Source organism: Erythrolamprus reginae, chromosome 3 (assembly GCF_031021105.1).
Source record: "Erythrolamprus reginae isolate rEryReg1 chromosome 3, rEryReg1.hap1, whole genome shotgun sequence".
In the NCBI taxonomy this organism is placed as follows: Eukaryota; Metazoa; Chordata; class Lepidosauria; order Squamata; family Dipsadidae; genus Erythrolamprus; species Erythrolamprus reginae.
Window position 1 is genome coordinate 16,086,938 of NC_091952.1, and position 18,778 is coordinate 16,105,715.

The following is an 18,778-nucleotide window of genomic DNA, read 5'->3' on the forward strand; positions in this document are numbered from 1 at the left end:
CAATGTAAAAGCAAATAATGCATGCGATTGGAGAAACCACAGGGAAAGTGGAGGCCCTGTTTCCTCCCAGGAGATTCCTAGAGAGGCCCACGGAGGCTTCTCCCTGCCTTTTCCGGACCTGTTTCCTCCCAGGAGATTCCTAGAGAGGCCCATGGAGGCTTCTCCCTGCCTTTTCCGGACCTGTTTCCTCCCAGGAGATTCCTAGAGAGGCCCACGGAGGCTTCTCCCTGCCTTTTCCGGACCTGTTTCCTCCCAGGAGATTCCTAGAGAGGCCCATGGAGGCTTCTCTCTGCCTTTTCCGGACCTGTTTCCTCCCAGGAGATTCCTAGAGAGGCCTCACAGAGGCTTCTTTATATATATATATATAAAGAGTTGAGGTGGCACAGTGGTTAGAGTGCAATGCTGCAAGCCGCTTAAGCTAGCTGCAGTTTGGCAGTTCAAATCTTACTGGTTCAAGGTTGACTCATCCTTCCATCATTCCGAGGTGGGTAAGATGAGGACCCAAATTGTTGGAAGCAAGATGCTGACTCTGTAAAATTGCTTAGAGGGAGCTGTAAAAGCACTATGAAGTAGTATATAAGTCTAAGTGCTATTGTTATTGCTAATGTTGGAATGAGAAATCTAAAAAAAATTAAGCAAGTGGTTATATTCACTTCTGGCCACTAGAAGGCTCTCTGTCTCTGTGTGTGTGTGTGTGTGTGAATTTGTGTGTATAACATATTTTTGCTGATAATGAAAAGGAAGGGAGACTACTATAGATCTATTGCGGGCTTATTTTGCCTTCTTCAGGTAGTCACACCCTTACTGGGATTTGAACCTGGGGCTCTGACTTGTAAGAGCAGTGGCCTTAGCCTCTAGGCTAAAGGCTCATCTCCTGTATCAGCTGGTACCAGGGAAGGGTTATATGTGAAAAGGAAGTGTGATGCTCCTTCAATATACCATGTGACTCAACAACAACAAAAATGTGTGTATGTTTGTGTGTGTGTATGGAGAGAGAGAGAGAGAGAGAGAGAAAGAAAGAGAATTTCATGGGAAGAAAATTCACACATGATTCTAACTCCCTTGTTTTTAAAAGAAGCTATCGTTTAAAATAAAAGAAGTACTATCATTTTGGTACTACCACTTCAGCCCTGCCCCATAATTCCTCTTAAATTTATTCAACCAGTCAAAAAATATTCAATTGGTTGTCTAACTACATAATTCTAATCATGGGAGAACAGTCTAAGTCCCAACAAATCAAATGATTGGATGATTTATGTATTATTGATGCAATTGATTGGTTTATTACTGTATCTTATGATTTATCACTTTGTTGCTTGAATGTATATTGAAAGCGTATGCACCAGAGACAAATTTCTTGTGTGCCTAATCATACTTGGCCAATATTCTATTCTATTCCATTCCATTCCATTCCATTTAGATAGAAAATTTCCAGAATGAACTGTCCCCAAAAAGGCCTTTCAGAAAGTTCAAAAAGATTTATATTTGTCTTCAGAATTGCTTGTGTATATGTATGACTGTATGTAAATCAGAAAGGAGAATATGTTAATTTACAATTGCTTGATTTTCAAATGCACTTTCTGAAGTTTTAATTTCTTAATAAAATTTCTTGCATTCTAGTTTGTGTTTTTCATTTATTTTCTGCCTAGGAAAAATCCCAATGAAAGAGAGGGAGAGAGATTTAAATTTTATATCTTATAAGCCACCCAGAGTCTTTCTGAAATCAGATAGCCTTCAAAGATCTACTGAGTGGATAAATAATCCATGATAGTTAATGTTCAGGAAATGAGTTGGACTGTCCTGAACACAATATGATAAAATTAAAACAAAGAATGCACTACAGTGATCCCTCGAGTATCGCGAGGGTTACGTTCCAAGACCCCTCGCGATACTCAATTTTTCGCAATATAGTGGTGCGGAAGTAAAAACACCATCTGCGCATGCGCGCCCTTTTTTCCATGGCCGCGCATGCGCAGATGGTGTTTTTACTTCCGCACCTGGGAAGACCCAGGGAAGGTTCCTTCCGCCGCCCAGCAGCTGATCTGCTCGGCAGCGCTGCAGCAGCGAGGAGCCGAAGATCCGGGTTTCCCCACCGCCCACGCAAAGGGGAAACCCCGATCTTCGGCTCCTCGCTGCTGCCGCGCCCGCCGCTTGTCCGCCCGCCGCTTGTCCGCCGCTTGCCTGCCCGCCGCTTGTCCGCCCGCCGCTTGTCCGCCGCTTGCCTGCCCGCCGCTTGTCCGCCCGCCGCTTGTCCGCCGCCTCGCTTGTCCGCCCGCCGCTTGTCTGCCGCCTGCCTGCCTGCAGCAGCAGCGAGAAGACAAAGATCGGGGTTTCCCCGCCGCCCACGCAAAGGGGAAACCCCGGCTCCTCGCTGATGCGCCCGCCCGCCTGCCCGCCGCCCGCCGCCCGCCAGCAAGAGGGGGAGAGATAGAGAAAGAGAGAGAAGGAAAGAAAGAGATGAGAGAGGGAGGAAGAGAGTGTGAGAGAGGAAGAAGCAAGATAGAGAAAGAGAGAGAGAGAGAAAGATGAGAAAGGAAGGAAGAGAGTGACGTCATCGGGTGGAAAAATCGCGATATAGCGTTTCGCAAAGCACGAGATCGCAAAAATCGAGGGATCACTGTATTGTATTGAAGCAATTCAGATGCTTTTCAGCTTAGCCACTAGAGGGCAGCAAATAAAGGGAACAGATGTTTTAAGGTTTTTCTTCACATTTCTCATTGTGTGGATATTATAGGGCTATTACAAAAGCTATTTGCTACTCACCATTTTTCAGAATCCTTTTTAGTAAGATGTGTGCATTGATACTAATATTTTTCCCATTTTCTGAGAAAGCATAAGATGCACAGTTTTATGAAAACTAGCTTTTGTTGCAATACACCCCGATTCACTCTATATATGAATATTTTATATTTAATCATGCTGTATCTACTCTGAGCATATCTAAATGTATCTATATTGGAGCAACGTACAGTGAAATCACATGCATTATTTGTGAAGGGAAAATATATGGCTTCGTGTGTCAAAATGCACAGCTGTTAGAGGCATACTGACCAATTGTCAGCCCTTCTTATGGCTCTACTTTATAAAATCACTTATTGTTCCTCTGTTGTAATGATTGCCAGCATCCTCAGGAACTTTTTAATCACATCTCACACAGAACTGTGTTGCCAAATTCATGTTTCCCTTCAGGTCCTTAAATTCTTTCACTGATCTCCGGTTTATTTCTATATTTATTATTTATTTATTATTTAGATTTGTATGCCGCCCCTCTCCGCAGACTCGGGGCGGCTATATCATGTCAACCCCCATAGCTGAATGGTTTTTTGAGGAAGAAGGAAGAAGACAACTGATCAAGCTTCTTCTTGGATAAAGAAAAGTCATTGCTTACAGTCACTCATGTCCTCATCACCTCGAGGTTCGATTACTGCAACGCTCTCTACATGGGGCTACCCTTGAAAAGTGTTCGGAAACTTCAGATCGCGCAGAATGCGGCTGCGAGGGCCATCGTGGGGCTCCCTAGATTCACCCACGTTTCTGCAACACTCCGTGGCCTGCACTGACTGCCAATCGGTTTCCGGTCACAATTCAAAGTGTTGGTAATGACCTTTAAAGCCCTACATGGCATTGGACCAGAATACATCTGGAACCACCTTCTACAGCATGAATCCCAGCGGCCGATAAGGTCCCACAGAGTTGGCCTTCTCCAGGTCCCGTCGACCAAACAATGTCGTTTGGCGGGGCCCAGGGGAAGAGCCTTCTCTGTGGTGGCCCTGGCCCTCTGGAATCAACTCCCCCCAGAGATTAGAATGGCCCCCACCCTCCCTGTCTTTCGCAAATTACTCAAGACCCACCTTTATCGCCAGGCATGGGGGAACTGAGACATCCTCCCCCAGGCTTTTATATTTTATGTTTGGTGTGTATGTGTTGTATGGTTTTTAAATTGTTGGGGTTTTAGATATGTTTTATTTTAATATTAGATTTGTCTCACTGTTATATTGTTTTTGTATTAGTGTTGTGAGCCGCCCCGAGTCTTCGGAGAGGGGGGGGCATACAGATCTAATAAATAATAATAATAATAATAATAATAATAATAATAATAATAATAATAATAACTGATGAAACTTCTTGGGTTTTTTCCCTCCATTTTTTTTATTTTTAACTCCACATCCATACATTTATCAATGCATATACCTTTAAAAGAAAATATCAATAACATACATAGTTACATAACTCTATCTAATTTCTTATATTGGATAGAGTTACATAACTCTATCTAATATAAGAAATGATACCTCTATCATATTAATAAATTTGTCAGTCTGTATTCTTCTTTTTCTTTCTCACTCCTTTCTCACTCTCTCCAACTCTTCCATCTACTTTCCTTTCCTTCTCTCCTTCCTTCTTTCCTTCTTTCCTTCCTCTTTCCACTCCACCTCTTCCTTTCTCCAACTATTTCTTCTTTCTCCCTCTAAATCTTCCCTTGAGTGGTTTCAATTCCAATAAATCTTATATTAAATGAAACCTCTTCTTGGGTGAAGAAGACAATTGATGAAGCTTCTTCTTGGATAAAGAAGACAACTGATGAAGCTTCATCAGTTGTGACAACCAATGAACCTTCTGGGATGAGAAAGGAAATGTCTTCTTCTAAAACAAACAAACAAAATACAGTGATACCTCGTCTTACGAACTTAATTGGTTCCGGGATGAGGTTTGTAAGGTGAAACGTTTGTAAGACAAAACAATGTTTCCCATAGGAATCAATGGAAAAGCGATTAATGTGTGCAAGCCCAAAACTCACCCCTTTTGCCAGCCGAAGCGCCCATTTTTGCACTGCTGGGATTCCCCTGAGGCTCCCCTCCATGGGAAACCCCACCTCCGGACTTCTGTGTTTTGTGATGCTGTGATTTCGCTGAGGCTCTCCTCGCTGGGAAATCCCACCTCCGGACTTCCGTTACCAGCGAAGAACCCGGTTTTTTGCTGCTGGGATTCCCCTGCAGCATCACAAAAACACGGAAGTCCAGAGGTGGTGTTTCCAATGGAGGGCAGCCTCAGGGCAATCCTAGCAGCGCAAAAACGGGCACTTTGCTGGCAACAGAAGTCCGGAGGCAGGGCATCCCAGTGGCGGCGGCTTGGGTTTGTAAGGTGAAAATAGTTTGTAAGAAGAGGCAAAAAAATCTTAAACCCTGGGTTTGTATCTCAAAAAGTTTGTATAACGAGGGGTTTGTAAGACGAGGTATCACTGTACAATCTAGTTCAGAGGTGGGTTCCAGCAGGTTCTGATCAGTTCTGGAGAACCGGTAGTGGAAATTTTGAGTAGTTTGGAGAACTGGTAAATACCACCTCTGATTGCCCCTGCTCCCCATCTATTCTCTGCCTCCCGAGTCCGTAAATATACACTGCTCAAAAAAATAAAGGGAACACTTAAGCAGCATAATATAACTCCAAGTAAATCAAACTACTGTGAAATCAAACTGTCCACTTAGGAAGCAACACTGATTGACAATCAATTTCACATGCTGTTGTGCACATTTAACTTTGTACAGAACAAAGGATTGAATGAGAATATTTCATTCATTCAGATCTAAGATGTGTTATTTGAGTGTTCCCTTTATTTTTTTGAGCAGTATAGAGATTGGATCTAACTTTCTTTATTACAAATTGCAGAGCCAAATACGGTTCATTATTATTATTATTATTATTATTATTATTATTATTATTATTATTTAGATTTGTATGCCGCCCCTCTCCGGAGACTCTTTCAGGTCACTAATAGTAGATCCTAAAATCAATCAAGAAAACTTTCTTTAAATTCCCTCCCACCCATACACACACACAATTGTCACTTATGTTGATGGTTTAATGGTGCTCTTAAATCAGTTGAAGTTGTTTTATTATTGATTACTAGCCAAGAATTAAACACCTTTGCAGTCTCTGCAAAGAGCTTGGATCACTCTCTAATGCAACCCTCTCATGGCCTTAAGGCAGCGTTTCTCAAATAGCGGGGCACCCCCTCCCCCGGGGGGTACGGAGTGATGCCGGGGGGGGACATGACCCCAGGAAATATGGGGGGTTTTGCTGCAGGACGTAGGGAATTTTCATACCGAACAATGGCACGTAGCACAGAGCAGGAGATATCAAACCCTTAAGAGACACCATGGAAAAAATATTTAACAGAGGTGAAAAGAAAGGAGGAGAGAGATGGAGATAATGAGACAAACGTAAGTCTCCCAAAGGTTAACATGAGGAAATAGCCTCAGTCGTGCAGTGGTTAGAGTGCAGTAGTGCAAGCTACTTCTGCTGATCACTGGTTGCCAGAAATTTGGCAGATTGAATCTCACGAGGCTCAAGGCTGGCTCAGCTTTCCATCCTTCCAAGATTGGTAAAATGAGGACTCAGATTGTTCCGGCAATATGCTTACTCTCTGCTTAGAGAGGGCTATAAAGCACAGTGAAGTGGTATATAAATCTACATGCTATTGCTAATGATATTGCTAAATAGGATGAAGCGTATGCAGTAATGGGCAGCCAAAAATTTTACTGCCACACTGTGGGTGTGGCTTATTTTGTGGGTATGGCTTCATGGCCATGTGACTGGATAGGAGTGGCTTTCTGGCCATGTGACCAGGTGGGAGTGGCTTGAACGATTATCGTTCAAGTGAACTGTTAAGTCCTCGACTTACAACCTCACCAGGGTCACTCTCTGGCATGACAATTTGCTTCGCGTTTCCCACGCTCTCCTTCCTGGGTCACTCCCTGCCTCAAGCTGGGTAGCTAGGTGAATGGGTGCCAATCAGCTGTTGAGAAAAGAAGTGGGAGGAAATGGGCCCCCTGCAACTTGTGCCAGTGCTGGTCTCCCTGCCACTTTCCGAGGAGGAGGAGGAGGATGGGAGGTGAGGATGGTCAGCTGGAGCTGGGCACACAGCTTCATTTCCGCCAGTGGAACTGCGTTCCACCCCGTCCTGCCTGCTGCCAACCCCTGAGCATAAGTAGTGTTTGGCTTCACTGTGACTATGGTGGGAGACCAGGAAAGACCAGTATGTTTATTGTGTCTAAAAATGTTGGCAGCAGACAGCAGGAAGCCAAGTAAATTAAGGCATCACTTAAACACATTACACCCCAATCACGCTGATAAGCTGCTTGAATTTTTCAGCGAAAACATGCTGAATATTGCCAACAATTGTTCCAGTGGAGAGTTTGGTGGGGGTGCAAAGTATTTACTTCTTCCGGGGGGGGGGTGTCGTAATAGACAATAATGCCCTTCATGGCATCGGACCAGAATATCTCTGGGACCACCTTCTGCCGCACGAATCCCAGCGACCAGTTAGGTCCCACAGAGTTGGCCTTCTCCGGGCCCCGTGGACTAAACAATGTCATTTGGCGGGTCCCAGGGGAAGAGCCTTCTCTGTGGCGGCCCTGACCCTCTGGAACCAGCTCCCCCTAGTGATTAGAACTGCCCCCACCTTCCTTGCCTTTTGTAAAGTTCTTAAGATCCATCTCTGCCGTCAGGCATGGGGGAACTGAGACATCTCCCCCGGGCCTATACAGCTTATACATGGTATGTTTGTGTGTATGTTTGCTTTTAATAATGGGTTTTTTTAGTGTTTTTTAAATTATTAGATTTGTTCTTATATTGTCTTTGTTATTGTTGTGAGCTGCCCTGAGTCTACGGAGAGGGGCGGCATACAAATCTAATAAATAATAAAATAATAATAATTGAGAAGCACTGCCTTAAGGTGACTCCGCTGAAGCTCTTTGGAAAGGAAAGGCCAATACCTGGATCTTCTCTCAGTTCTTCTGAGTGCAGCTCCTCGCCAACTGAGGCGGCCATGGTGGCGGCTGATCTATGCTCCTGTTGCATCTCTTCTGAGGTGAATGCCTGGCATGGGGGGGATGAAGGGTCACTCAGCATTGTTCTGGTGGCACCATCAGCAGTGCATGTTTTCCCTTCAGAATCTAGGATACCACGACATTCTGGCATTAGTTCAACCATTCACAGTGGCTTAAGCTCATGTTCCATACTATAATGTTGAGTCAGAAGGGGGCCTCCCTTAAGGGAAGAGTTTAAGGGAAAGCACTCAGGGACTTCCTTGTGGGACCCATAAATGATCAATGAGGGGCCCTCGGTGCTCTCTGAGTTTGCTTCTTTTCTTGCGGATGTTTCATTAACCAAACTAGGCGATAGCATCAGTGTTAGTAATGTGGTTTGAGCCACGGTGCTACAGTGGTTAGAGGGCAGTACTGTAGGCTGTTTCTGCTGACTGCCGGCTGACTGCCAACTTGGCAATTCAAATCTCACCAGGCTCAAGGTTGACTCAGCCTTTTATCCTTCTGAGGTGGGTAAAAGAAAGTCTCAAATTATTCAGAGCAATAGGATGACTCTGTAAAACTGCTTAAAGAGTGCTGTTAAGCCACTCTAAAGTGTTATATAAGTCTATGTTCTCAATTTATATTATAGTGCACAGGTGTCAAACTCACAACATTCCATGGTCATCTTGGTTATCCCCCCCCCTTTGCTAACCCGGGGATGCGCATGGCCAGCACATGATGCATCCAGCCCATTAGTGAAGGGCTGGTGCGCCCGGTGCACTCCCGGTGATCAGCACATGTGCATCTTATATGCGTGTGCACACGTGCTGACATGAGATTTGGCTTCTGCGCATGCGCAGGAAGCAAAATCTCACATGAAAACACTCGCGTACATGTGATTTCACCAATTTTCAGCAATTTCTTTGCTTCTGTGCATGTGCCGAAGCCAAAATAAATGCTGAAAATCGGTGCAATTTCACAAGCGTGAGCATCCTTGCATGAGATTTCACTTCCTGCGCATGCACAGAAACTGATTCTTGTGCAGGCACATGCTGGGAATGCAGAGATGCATGCACATCTTCATTTTTCCTAATGGGACAGCGTACCGGAGCATCCATGCTGCAGCCCATGGACCGTGAGTTTGAACACCCCTGTTCTAGTGGTTTTCTTTGTCAGTGTTGGTGGGGGTGAACTTGGAGGTTCTTTGGTTGGATTGTTAACTTCTAGCTTGTTTTGCATTGTTAGCTTGATGTTACCTAGTTTGAATAATGAAACATCTCCCCCCTCCCCCAAAAATCAGCCATGCTCAGATGACACCCAGGACCCTCATTTCCTTGGAAGCTATCAATTGAGAGAACATAAGAACATAAGAAGAGCCATGCTGAATCAGGCCAAAGCCCATCGAGTCCAGCATTCTGTGTCACACAGTGGCCCACCAATTGCCCATGAGGATCTTGAGCAGAAAGAGAATGCAAGACCTTCCCTTTCCCCTGACCCCCAACAAATGGTACTCAAAGGAATCCTGCCTGCCTCAACCAACATAGAGGTGGCACATGGATATCTGAGATAGGTATAGAGAGATAGTATAGTTCTTTCTGAAACAGACCAACATATAGTCAAGCTCTATTTATTGTGCTGGGTGGTGGGAGGACTTCCAAATGGGTGGGACAATTATTCTTATCTCTAGCAAAAATGCCCACACTTCACAAAGATGGATTTTATCCTTCTACCCTCTTCCCCCCAAAATAAGACATCCCCTTATAATAAGCCCAATTGGGCTTTTGAGCGCATGGCAATAAGGCCAAGTGCTTATTTCAATGTTCAAAAAAAGACAGAATCTTATTTTGGGGAAAACACGGTAGTATTTACTCTGAATTCAGTTCTGTTTTATGGAGCCAAGGCATGCAAAATTCAGTGGAAGAGGCTATTAAAAGAGGGGGGAGGGGGTGAAAAAAAAAGACCAAACACCTCTCCAACACTTTATTACATGCTACTAATGTGACAAAGAGCACCCTCTCGGGAGAGGCAAGCACACACACAACCCCCCCCCCAAGCAGATTTCAAATCCAAGAGCCCTCTGATAAACCCAAAGTTCTCCTAACCAAAATTATGTGCCACCTCAAGGGGACCAAATTTTCAAGCATATTTTTCTTCCCACTCAGATAAATTTCTGTCTTTATCTGCCCACTTTCCTATTCCCCAGTAGAATCTATCTCGACCAGAATGTACCACTTTAACTTCCTTCTGTAAGCACATTCCTGCTATTTTATTGTTATTCAGGGGCTTGGGAGAGACATAAGGAACTCTGCATTTTTAGAGGCTGTAGTTGTGTTATTTTAAAAAAACGATTTCCAGACCATGACGTCTAATTATCACATGTGCTGCTGGGGGAGGGGGTTGTGATTTCTCTTTGTGTGTTCTAGATCAGCGTTTCCCAACCGGTGTGCCGCGGCACACTAGTGTGCCGCAAGACACAGCCAGGTGTGCCGCAGAGCTCCTAGGGAAGCTCCAGCTGGGCGGGGCGCTGCGGTGCCGGGGCGGGCTTTCCCGAAACGGACGGAGAATGCCCTCTCTCGCAGCCCCCTGGCTGGGAGCGCTTTCGCTGCGAGAGAGGGCTTTCTCCGTCCGTTTCGGGAATGCCCGCCCGCCCTCTCACGCGCGCGCCGCTCCTCTTTTCTCTCAACCCTCCCTGGCTTCGCTTCTCAATCCCTCCCTCCTTCCGTCTTTCCTTCCCCTCAGCCGTTCTGTCTGGGGGTCTCCCGCTCTTCCCTTCCCCGCCTCCCAGGCTTTGCCTTCACCACCCCCACCCCCTTTTTGGTTGGCAAGGAGTCCTTTGCCGCATCCTGCAGTTCGCACTCGGCTCGAGGCCACTTTCCCTGGCTGCGCTCTTTCTTTCTCTCTCTCTCTCTCCCCCGTAAGCCGGGGGAAGGAAAAAAAAAAGAAACAAAAACTTCTTGCAATGTGCCCGCGCGCGTGCTCGTGCCCGCGCTCATCCCTTCAGCAGCGAGGGAGGGAAGTCAGAGGGCGAGGGAGCGAGCGAGCGCTCTTGTCCTCGGTGCCCTCTGCAGCCTGCCTTCCTTCTTCTTTGCCACCGCTGAGGGACGGAGAGAAGGATAGAAAGGAAAGAGGGAGGGAGAGATAGAAAGGAAAGAGGGAGGGAGGAAAGAGGGAGGGAGAGATAGAAAGAAAATAGATAGAAAGGAAAGAGGGAGGGAGAGATAGAAAGGAAAGAGGGAGGGAGAGATACAATGGAAAGAGGGAGGGAGAGATAGAAAGAAAATAGATAGAAAGGAAAAAGGGAGGGAGGAAAGAGGGAGGGAGAGATACAATGGAAAGAGGGAGGGAGAGATAGAAAGAAAATAGATAGAAAGGAAAGAGGGAGGGAGGAAAGAGGGAGGGAGAGATAGAAAGGAAAGAGGGAGGGAGAGATACAATGGAAAGAGGGGGGAGGAAAGAGGGAGGGAGAAATAGAGTGAAATGGAGGAAGAGATATTTTTTTGTCCAAACTTTTCTTTAGCCCCCCCCACGCCCCCCCGTCCCCCCGTTCAGTGTTCCCCAGGATTTTGAAAATATGAATAATGTGCCGCGGCTCAAAAAAGGTTGGGAAACACTGTTCTAGATGACACGGGGTTGTCTGATACACTGAGATTTGATAAGCATGGTGATTATTTGTAAATAATTACTTGCGCCTATGAGATATCAGCCCTTATCTTAAATGTAAGAAGTGCTTTGCCATCTATCTTCCTGGTAAATTTTAAAGAGGCAATTCAGAAAGATCTGATGGTCTTGCCACTTCACAGAAGAAAAGGAAAAGCGATTGTCTAGGAAACCACAGATTTAAAAAAAATATCTGGAGTTGTTAAAGAATTACATAAAGAACAGGAGTGGTTAAAGTATTTATGTTAACTCAGTTGTTTCTTTTATTATTTGCAAGTTTTAGTATTTGTAGGGGTTTAGGTTCTGATTGCTGGAAATAACCATTCCCCTGTAAAATGAATCCTGAATCCATGGAAAATATATTCTGCCTGTTTTTACAGGTTTAAGTCAATGTTATTTGCATTAGTAAAGCATATGCAATGATATGGATGAGTTAGTTGTTTGTTAATAACAGATGACTTGTCAGCACCTGGGACAGCTCCCTATAAAAGCTATTGTTCCTTCCTTCTTGGGCAACAATTAAAGTGAAATTTGGCATTTCCACAAAGCAGAGAAGCTAAGATATGTGACGGCGCTAATAAGATGAATCTTTTTGTACAGACAGTAGAAACATCTGTATTCATGTAAATAAATGTGGAATAAAAAGGCTTACTTCTGGCACGGTTGAAAGTACAGTGGTACCTCTACTTAAGAACTTAATCCGTTCCGTGACCAGGTTCTTAAGTAGAAAAGTTTGTAAGTAGAAGCACTTTTCCCATAGGAATCAACGTAAAAGCAAATAATGTGTGCAAACTCATTAGGAAAGAAATAAAAGCTTGGAATTTGGGTGAGAGGAGGAGGAGGAAGAAGAGGAGGAGGACAGTCCTCTGGCAGCCCAGAAAAGCCCGAGATGGCTGGGATTAAAGGGGGAATAGTAGGAAACTGGCTGGGCCGTCGTGTTGCTCTCAAATTTCCTGGGAAATTTTTCTGGGCTCAGGTTCTTAAGAAGAGGCAAAAAAATCTTGAACACCTGCTTCTTATCTAGAAAAGTTCTTAAGCAGAGGCATTCTTAAGTAGAGGTACCACTGTAGTATGTAGAGGATACATTCATTTTTACAGTTACGTATGGTACTTAAAAAAACTTGGAAGACCTAATAATCCACAAAGAATTTAATATGCTCACAGGTAGAATTATCCCTATGTTCATCCAGAATGAACCTCCCAAATTTTCTTAACATTATTCTTCTGTGCATTTTAAATGCTAAATAATATTTTAAATGCTAAAGAAGAGAAACATCTCCCATAGACCTTTGGCCAGAATCAATTAGAATTTTGCATGCAGCTCACAAATTTCCCAAATACCATATTCTTATGCAAGTGTCTTTCTGGGAATCAATATTATACAATGATTGTAATGGATATCTTAGGAATGTTCCAATATTTGTTCCAGAAACCTAGGCTGCCAAGCTACTACTGGTTCTGACCTCTGTGACCCAAGCTTTAGCAAATTGGATTAGGAAATATAGGCCTCTACTTAGATTTCTCAGTCCCTGACATTCATGCTCAAAAGTTTTTTTACTGTAGCTGACCAGACTTTTTTAAAAAAAAAACAAAACATTTTTTCCAGCAAATCGAGCTCAATTCCTAACGTCTATATGAGCATAGGACACGATGGGGGTTTTCGGGAATCGTTGATGCACGATTCCATTTTATTATTTCAGCCAGAATTTCTGGAGGACTGAATAATAAACATCGATTTCTGAACAACAATTCCTTTAAATCAATTGAAAGCAATCAGGAATCGATGTTTATGCCCTGGCATTAAAAGCTCTCCAAATTCATCTCAAAATCTCAGAATGCAGCTGCAAGAGCAATCATGGGCTTCCCTAGGTATGCCCATGTTACACCAACACTCCGCAGTCTGCATTGGTTGCCGACCAATTTCCGGTCGCAATTCAAAGTGTTGGTTATGACCTATAAAGCCCTTCATGGCATTGGACCAGAATATCTACGGGACAGTCTTCTGCCGCACGAATCCCAGCAACCAGTTAGGTCCCACAGAGTTGGCTTTCTCCGGGCCTTGTCGACTAAACAATGTCGTTTGGCGGCACCCAGGAGAAGAGCCTTCTCTGTGGTGGCCCCAACCCTCTGGAACCAGCTCCCCCCGGGAGATTAGAACTGCCCCCACCCTCCTTGCCTTCCGTAAAGTTCTTAAGACCCATCTCTGCCGTCAGGCATGGGGAAACTGAGACATCTGCCCCGGGCCTATACAGTTTATACATGGTATGTTTGTGTGTATGTTTGCTTTTAATAATGGGGTTTTTACTCGTTTTTTAAATTATTAGATTTGTTCTTACATTGTCTTTGTTATTGTTGTGAGCCGCCCCGAGTCTACGGAGAGGGGCGGCATACAAATCTAATAGATAGATAGATAGATAGATAGATAGATAGATAGATAGATAGATAGATAGATAGATGGATGGATGGATGGATGGATGGATGGATGGATGGATGGATGGATGGATGGATGGTAGATAGATAGATAGATAGATAGATAGATAGATAGATAGATAGATGGATGATAGATAGATAGATAGATAGATAGATAGATAGATAGATAGATAGATAGATAGATAGATAAATAAATAAAATCGCTGCTGGCAATATAAGGACCATCGCAAAAGAAGACAATTTGGCTTGGCTTGCCATGCAGTTCCCCAGTGAACAATTTTTATAGGCTGAGTTCGCCCACTCTACCTCATAGGCACGTTCAATGAAAAGTTACTGTTCTTAAAATAGGTTTTGCTAGCACCACGGTTGCTATGATACTGTGGGAAGGGGGAGAGAAGGAGTTGGAAAGCCAACCTATGAATAATCATGGGCATATTTTACCCGCCTCTCACATTGTGCAGTGGCTCTATCTCCCCCCTCCCCCCCAGCTCTATTCAATTTAGGCATTTTGATGAAACCTCTGCTTGAAGAGCTGAAACCAACCCCTAAAAGGAGGGGGGATCCCTCCCACTTTGCAGAGGGTCGGAGGGAAACTGCATATGTAACATGCTGCATGGGCTGAAGAGAGAAACATCTGAAGTGTTCATGGGGGAAAGTTCCTTGTGTACTTTGCATGCAAAGAGTTGCCCCTCGGTTAGCATTTAGTGTTTAGATTTATATACCGCTTCACGGTGCTTGATTGATTGATTGATTGATTGATTGGTTGATTGATTGGTTGGTTGATTGATAGGTTGATTGATTGGACTTATATGCTGCCCTTCTCTGAAGACTCACAACATATAAAAGCAATACAAAAAACAATTCTAAAGCCCAATTATAAAACTTATCTAAAAACCCCAAGTCATGATTAGGTCCCACAGAGTTGCCCTTCTCCGGGTCCTGTCGACTAAACAATGTCGTTTGGCGGGTTTCAGGGGAAGAGCCTTCTCTGTGGTGGCCCCGACCCTCTGGAACCAGCTCCCCCCAGAGATTAGAACTGCCCCCACCATCAGGCATGGGGGGGGACTGAGATAACTTCCCCGGGCCTATATTGTTTATGTATGGTATGTTGTGTGCATGTTTTTAAAATTATGGGGTTTTAGTTTTAATTATTAGATTTGTATTGTACATTGTTTTTTCTATTACTGTTGTGAGCCGCCCTGAGTCTATGGAGAGGGGCGGCATACAAATTTAATAAATAAATAAATAAATAAATAAATAAATAAATAAATAAATAAATAAATAAATAAATAAATAAATAAATAAATAAATAAATAAATAAATAAATAAATAAATAAATAAATAAATAAATAAATAAATAAATAAATAAATAAATAAATAAATAAATAAATAAATAAATAAATAAATAAATAAATAAATAAACAGTGGTACCTCTACTTAAGAACACCGCTACTTACAAACCTTTCTAGATAAGAAGCGGGTGTTCAAGATTTTTTTGCCTCTTCTCAAGAACCATTTTCCTCTTACAAACCCAAGCCTCCGAAACTGTAACCGGGAACGGCAGGGAGAAGCCTCCATGGAGCCGCTCTAGGCATCTCCTGGAAGAAAACAGGTCTGGAAAAGGTAGGGAGAGGCCTCCATGGAGCCTCTCTAGGAATTTCCTGGGAGGAAACAGGGCCTCTACCCTCCCTGTGGTTTCCCCAATCGCATGCATTATTTGCTTTTACATTGATTCCTAAGGGAAAAATTGCTTCTTCTTACAAACTTTTCTACTTAAGAACCTGGTCACGGAACGAATTAAGTTCGTAAGTAGAGGTACCACTGTAACCACACTCATTCATGTCACATTCATGCTAACAGCCAGAGCAGAGTGTTAGAGCTCAACGGCTCCTAGTCTGCTGGCAAAGGTGAGTTTTTAAAGCCTTCTGGAAGGCCAGGAAAGTGGGGGCAGTGCGAATCTCCACGCGGAGTTGGTTCCAGAGGGTTGGAGCTGCCACAGAGAAGGCCCTTCCCCTAAGGCCTGCCAGATGGCATTGCTTAGCTGACGGGACCAGGAGAAGGCCGACTTTGTTGGCTCTAACCAGCTGCTGGGATACATGACTCCTTTAAAGCTCTCTCTAAGCAGTTTACCAGAGGAGTGAGCATATTGTCCCCAACAATCTGGCCCTCATTTTACTGACTGTGGAAGGATGGAAGGTTGAGATAACCTTGAGCCTACTGAGATTCTATCTGCTAAACTGCGGGCATTCAGTGATCAGCAGAAGTAGCTTGCAGTACTACACTTTAATCACTGTGCCACCAAAGTTCTAGCCATGCCCAGGTAGAACTGAGAATAATTTTGGTTAAAAGACTCAGGAATACCAATTATTGAATTGCATGTCTAGATAATCTGATGCCATTTAAATCCAATTCACCAGTCCAGAAAAATGTGGTAATTAAAAAAATAAAATAAAAATGAAAAGATGTGGATGTTTTGAAAAGGATTAAGATGTTCTAATATTTTCAGCTTTCTTTGCAAGTTGGGGGGATGAATGATGCAGCTGTTTTTAGAGGCAGGCTAAAAGTAATCTATTGGCCCTTCAAAGAAACATAGAAACATAGAAGACTGACGGCAGAAAAAGACCTCATGGTCCATCTAGTCTGCCTTTATACTATTTCCTGTATTTTATCTTACAATGTATATATGTTTATCCCAGGCATGTTTAAATTCAGTTACTGTGGATTTACCAACCACGTCTGCTGGAAGTTTGTTCCAAGGATCTACTACTCTTTCAGTGAAATAATATTTTCTCACGTTGCTTTTGATCTTTACCCCAACTAACTTCAGATTGTGTCCCCTTGTTCTTGTGTTCACTTTCCTATTAAAAACACTTCCCTCCTGGACCTTATTTAACCCTTTAACATATTTAAATGTTTCGAAGCTGCATCATTTCCTCAGGTATCAATGGAAGTGCCTCTTTGAGGACTATCAACCTGATCAACCTCACAGGGGGGTTGTTTGGGGTACGAATGGGAAGAAGGACTAGTAGGTATGTCATCTTCCACTCCAGAAAGAAACAAACAGGGTATCAGGATATGTAACAATAAATAAATATTAAAATAGGAGACTGAGTGAGGAGGAGAGAGAGAAAAGGATCTGATGGGTCTACAGAGCTGAGCCAGAAATATAAAAATGGTAGCCACCACAATACAATCAACCTGTCAGAAGCAGAAAAAATAAATGAAGTATTGATTGCACTGCCTTGATTGTCCATCTTGACTTTTTTGACACACACCCAATTCCAGGATTTGGAAAGTTTAAGGGGAAAATCCAGGATTTTGGAAAGTTTAAGGGGAAAATCCAGGATTTTGGAAAGTTTAAGGGGAAAATCCAGGATTTGGGAAAGTTTAAGGGGAAAATCCAGGATTTGGGAAAGTTTAAGGGGGAAATCCAGGATTTGGGAAAGTTTAAGGGGAAAATCCAGGATTTGGGAAAGTTTAAGGGGAAAATCCAGGATTTGGGAAAGTTTAAGGGGAAAATCCAGGATTTGGGAAAGTTTAAGGGGGAAATCCAGGATTTGGGAAAGTTTAAGGGGAAAATCCAGGATTTGGGAAAGTTTAAGGGGAAAATCCAGGATTTGGGAAAGTTTAAGGGGGAAATCCAGGATTTGGGAAAGTTTAAGGGGAAAATCCAGGATTTGGGAAAGTTTAAGGGGGAAATCCAGGATTTTGGAAAGTTTAAGGGGAAAATCCAGGATTTTGGAAAGTTTAAGGGGGAAATCCAGGATTTTGGAAAGTTTAAGGGGAAAATCCAGGATTTTGGAAAGTTTAAGGGGGAAATCCAGGATTTGGGAAAGTTTAAGGGGAAAATCCAGGATTTGGGAAAGTTTAAGGGGAAAATCCAGGATTTGGGAAAGTTTAAGGGGGAAATCCAGGATTTGGGAAAGTTTAAGGGGAAAATCCAGGATTTGGGAAAGTTTAAGGGGAAAATCCAGGATTTGGGAAAGTTTAAGGGGAAAATCCAGGATTTGGGAAAGTTTAAGGGGAAAATCCAGGATTTGGGAAAGTTTAAGGGGAAAATCCAGGATTTGGGAAAGTTTAAGGGGGAAATCCAGGATTTGGGAAAGTTTAAGGGGAAAATCCAGGATTTGGGAAAGTTTAAGGGGGAAATCCAGGATTTGGGAAAGTTTAAGGGGGAAATCCAGGATTTGGGAAAGTTTAAGGTTTAGGTTTATTAAATTAACTTTAATTATTTGTGGCTGCTCTTTCTTTCCATTCCTTTTCAAGCCTCCCCATAATTACTCACATCTCAGTGGAATATCTTTAAGTGCAGTTTTGTTTTGGCTACTTCTGCTCTGTCCCGAATAAATCAGGCCAGTAACTCTCTTCCTTATTCTATCTGGTGAAGGGGTTTTTCCCCCCAACACTCAATCAAAGTTTCCCTTTAGGAACACAAGAACATGAGCAGTGCCCAGCTGCATCAGACCTGTGATCTAGCTATTTGGACCGGGAGTCACTGCTCATAGTCACTCATGCCCTCATCACCTCGAGGCTCGACTACTGTAATGCTCTCTACATGGGGCTACCTTTGAAAAGTGTTCAGAAACTTCAGATCGTGCAGAATGCAGCTGCGAGAGCAATCATGGGCTTTCCTAAATATGCCCATGTTACACCAACACTCCGCAGTCTGCATTGGTTGCCAATCAGTTTCCGGTCACAATTCAAAGTGTTCGTTATGACCTATAAAGCCCTTCGTGGCACCGAACCAGATTATCTCAGGGACCGCCTTCTGTTGCACGAATCCCAGCGACCAGTTAGGTCCCACAGAGTGGGTCTTCTCCGGGTCCTGTCAACTAAACAATGTCACCTGGCAGGACCCACAGGAAGAGCCTTCTCTGTGGCGGCCC

General features: G+C 43.6%; 1 protein-coding gene across 1 annotated transcript in view; it reads right to left on the minus strand.

Moving 5' to 3' along the window:
* PHACTR3 (phosphatase and actin regulator 3) overlaps positions 1-18,778 on the minus strand; it is a 339,793-nt gene that overhangs the window by 155,361 nt on the left and 165,654 nt on the right. Inside the window, exon 4 of the mRNA XM_070744525.1 lies at positions 7,773-7,952. Within this exon, the coding sequence (XP_070600626.1) occupies positions 7,773-7,952 (180 nt within the window). The remainder of the gene's footprint in view (positions 1-7,772; positions 7,953-18,778) is intronic.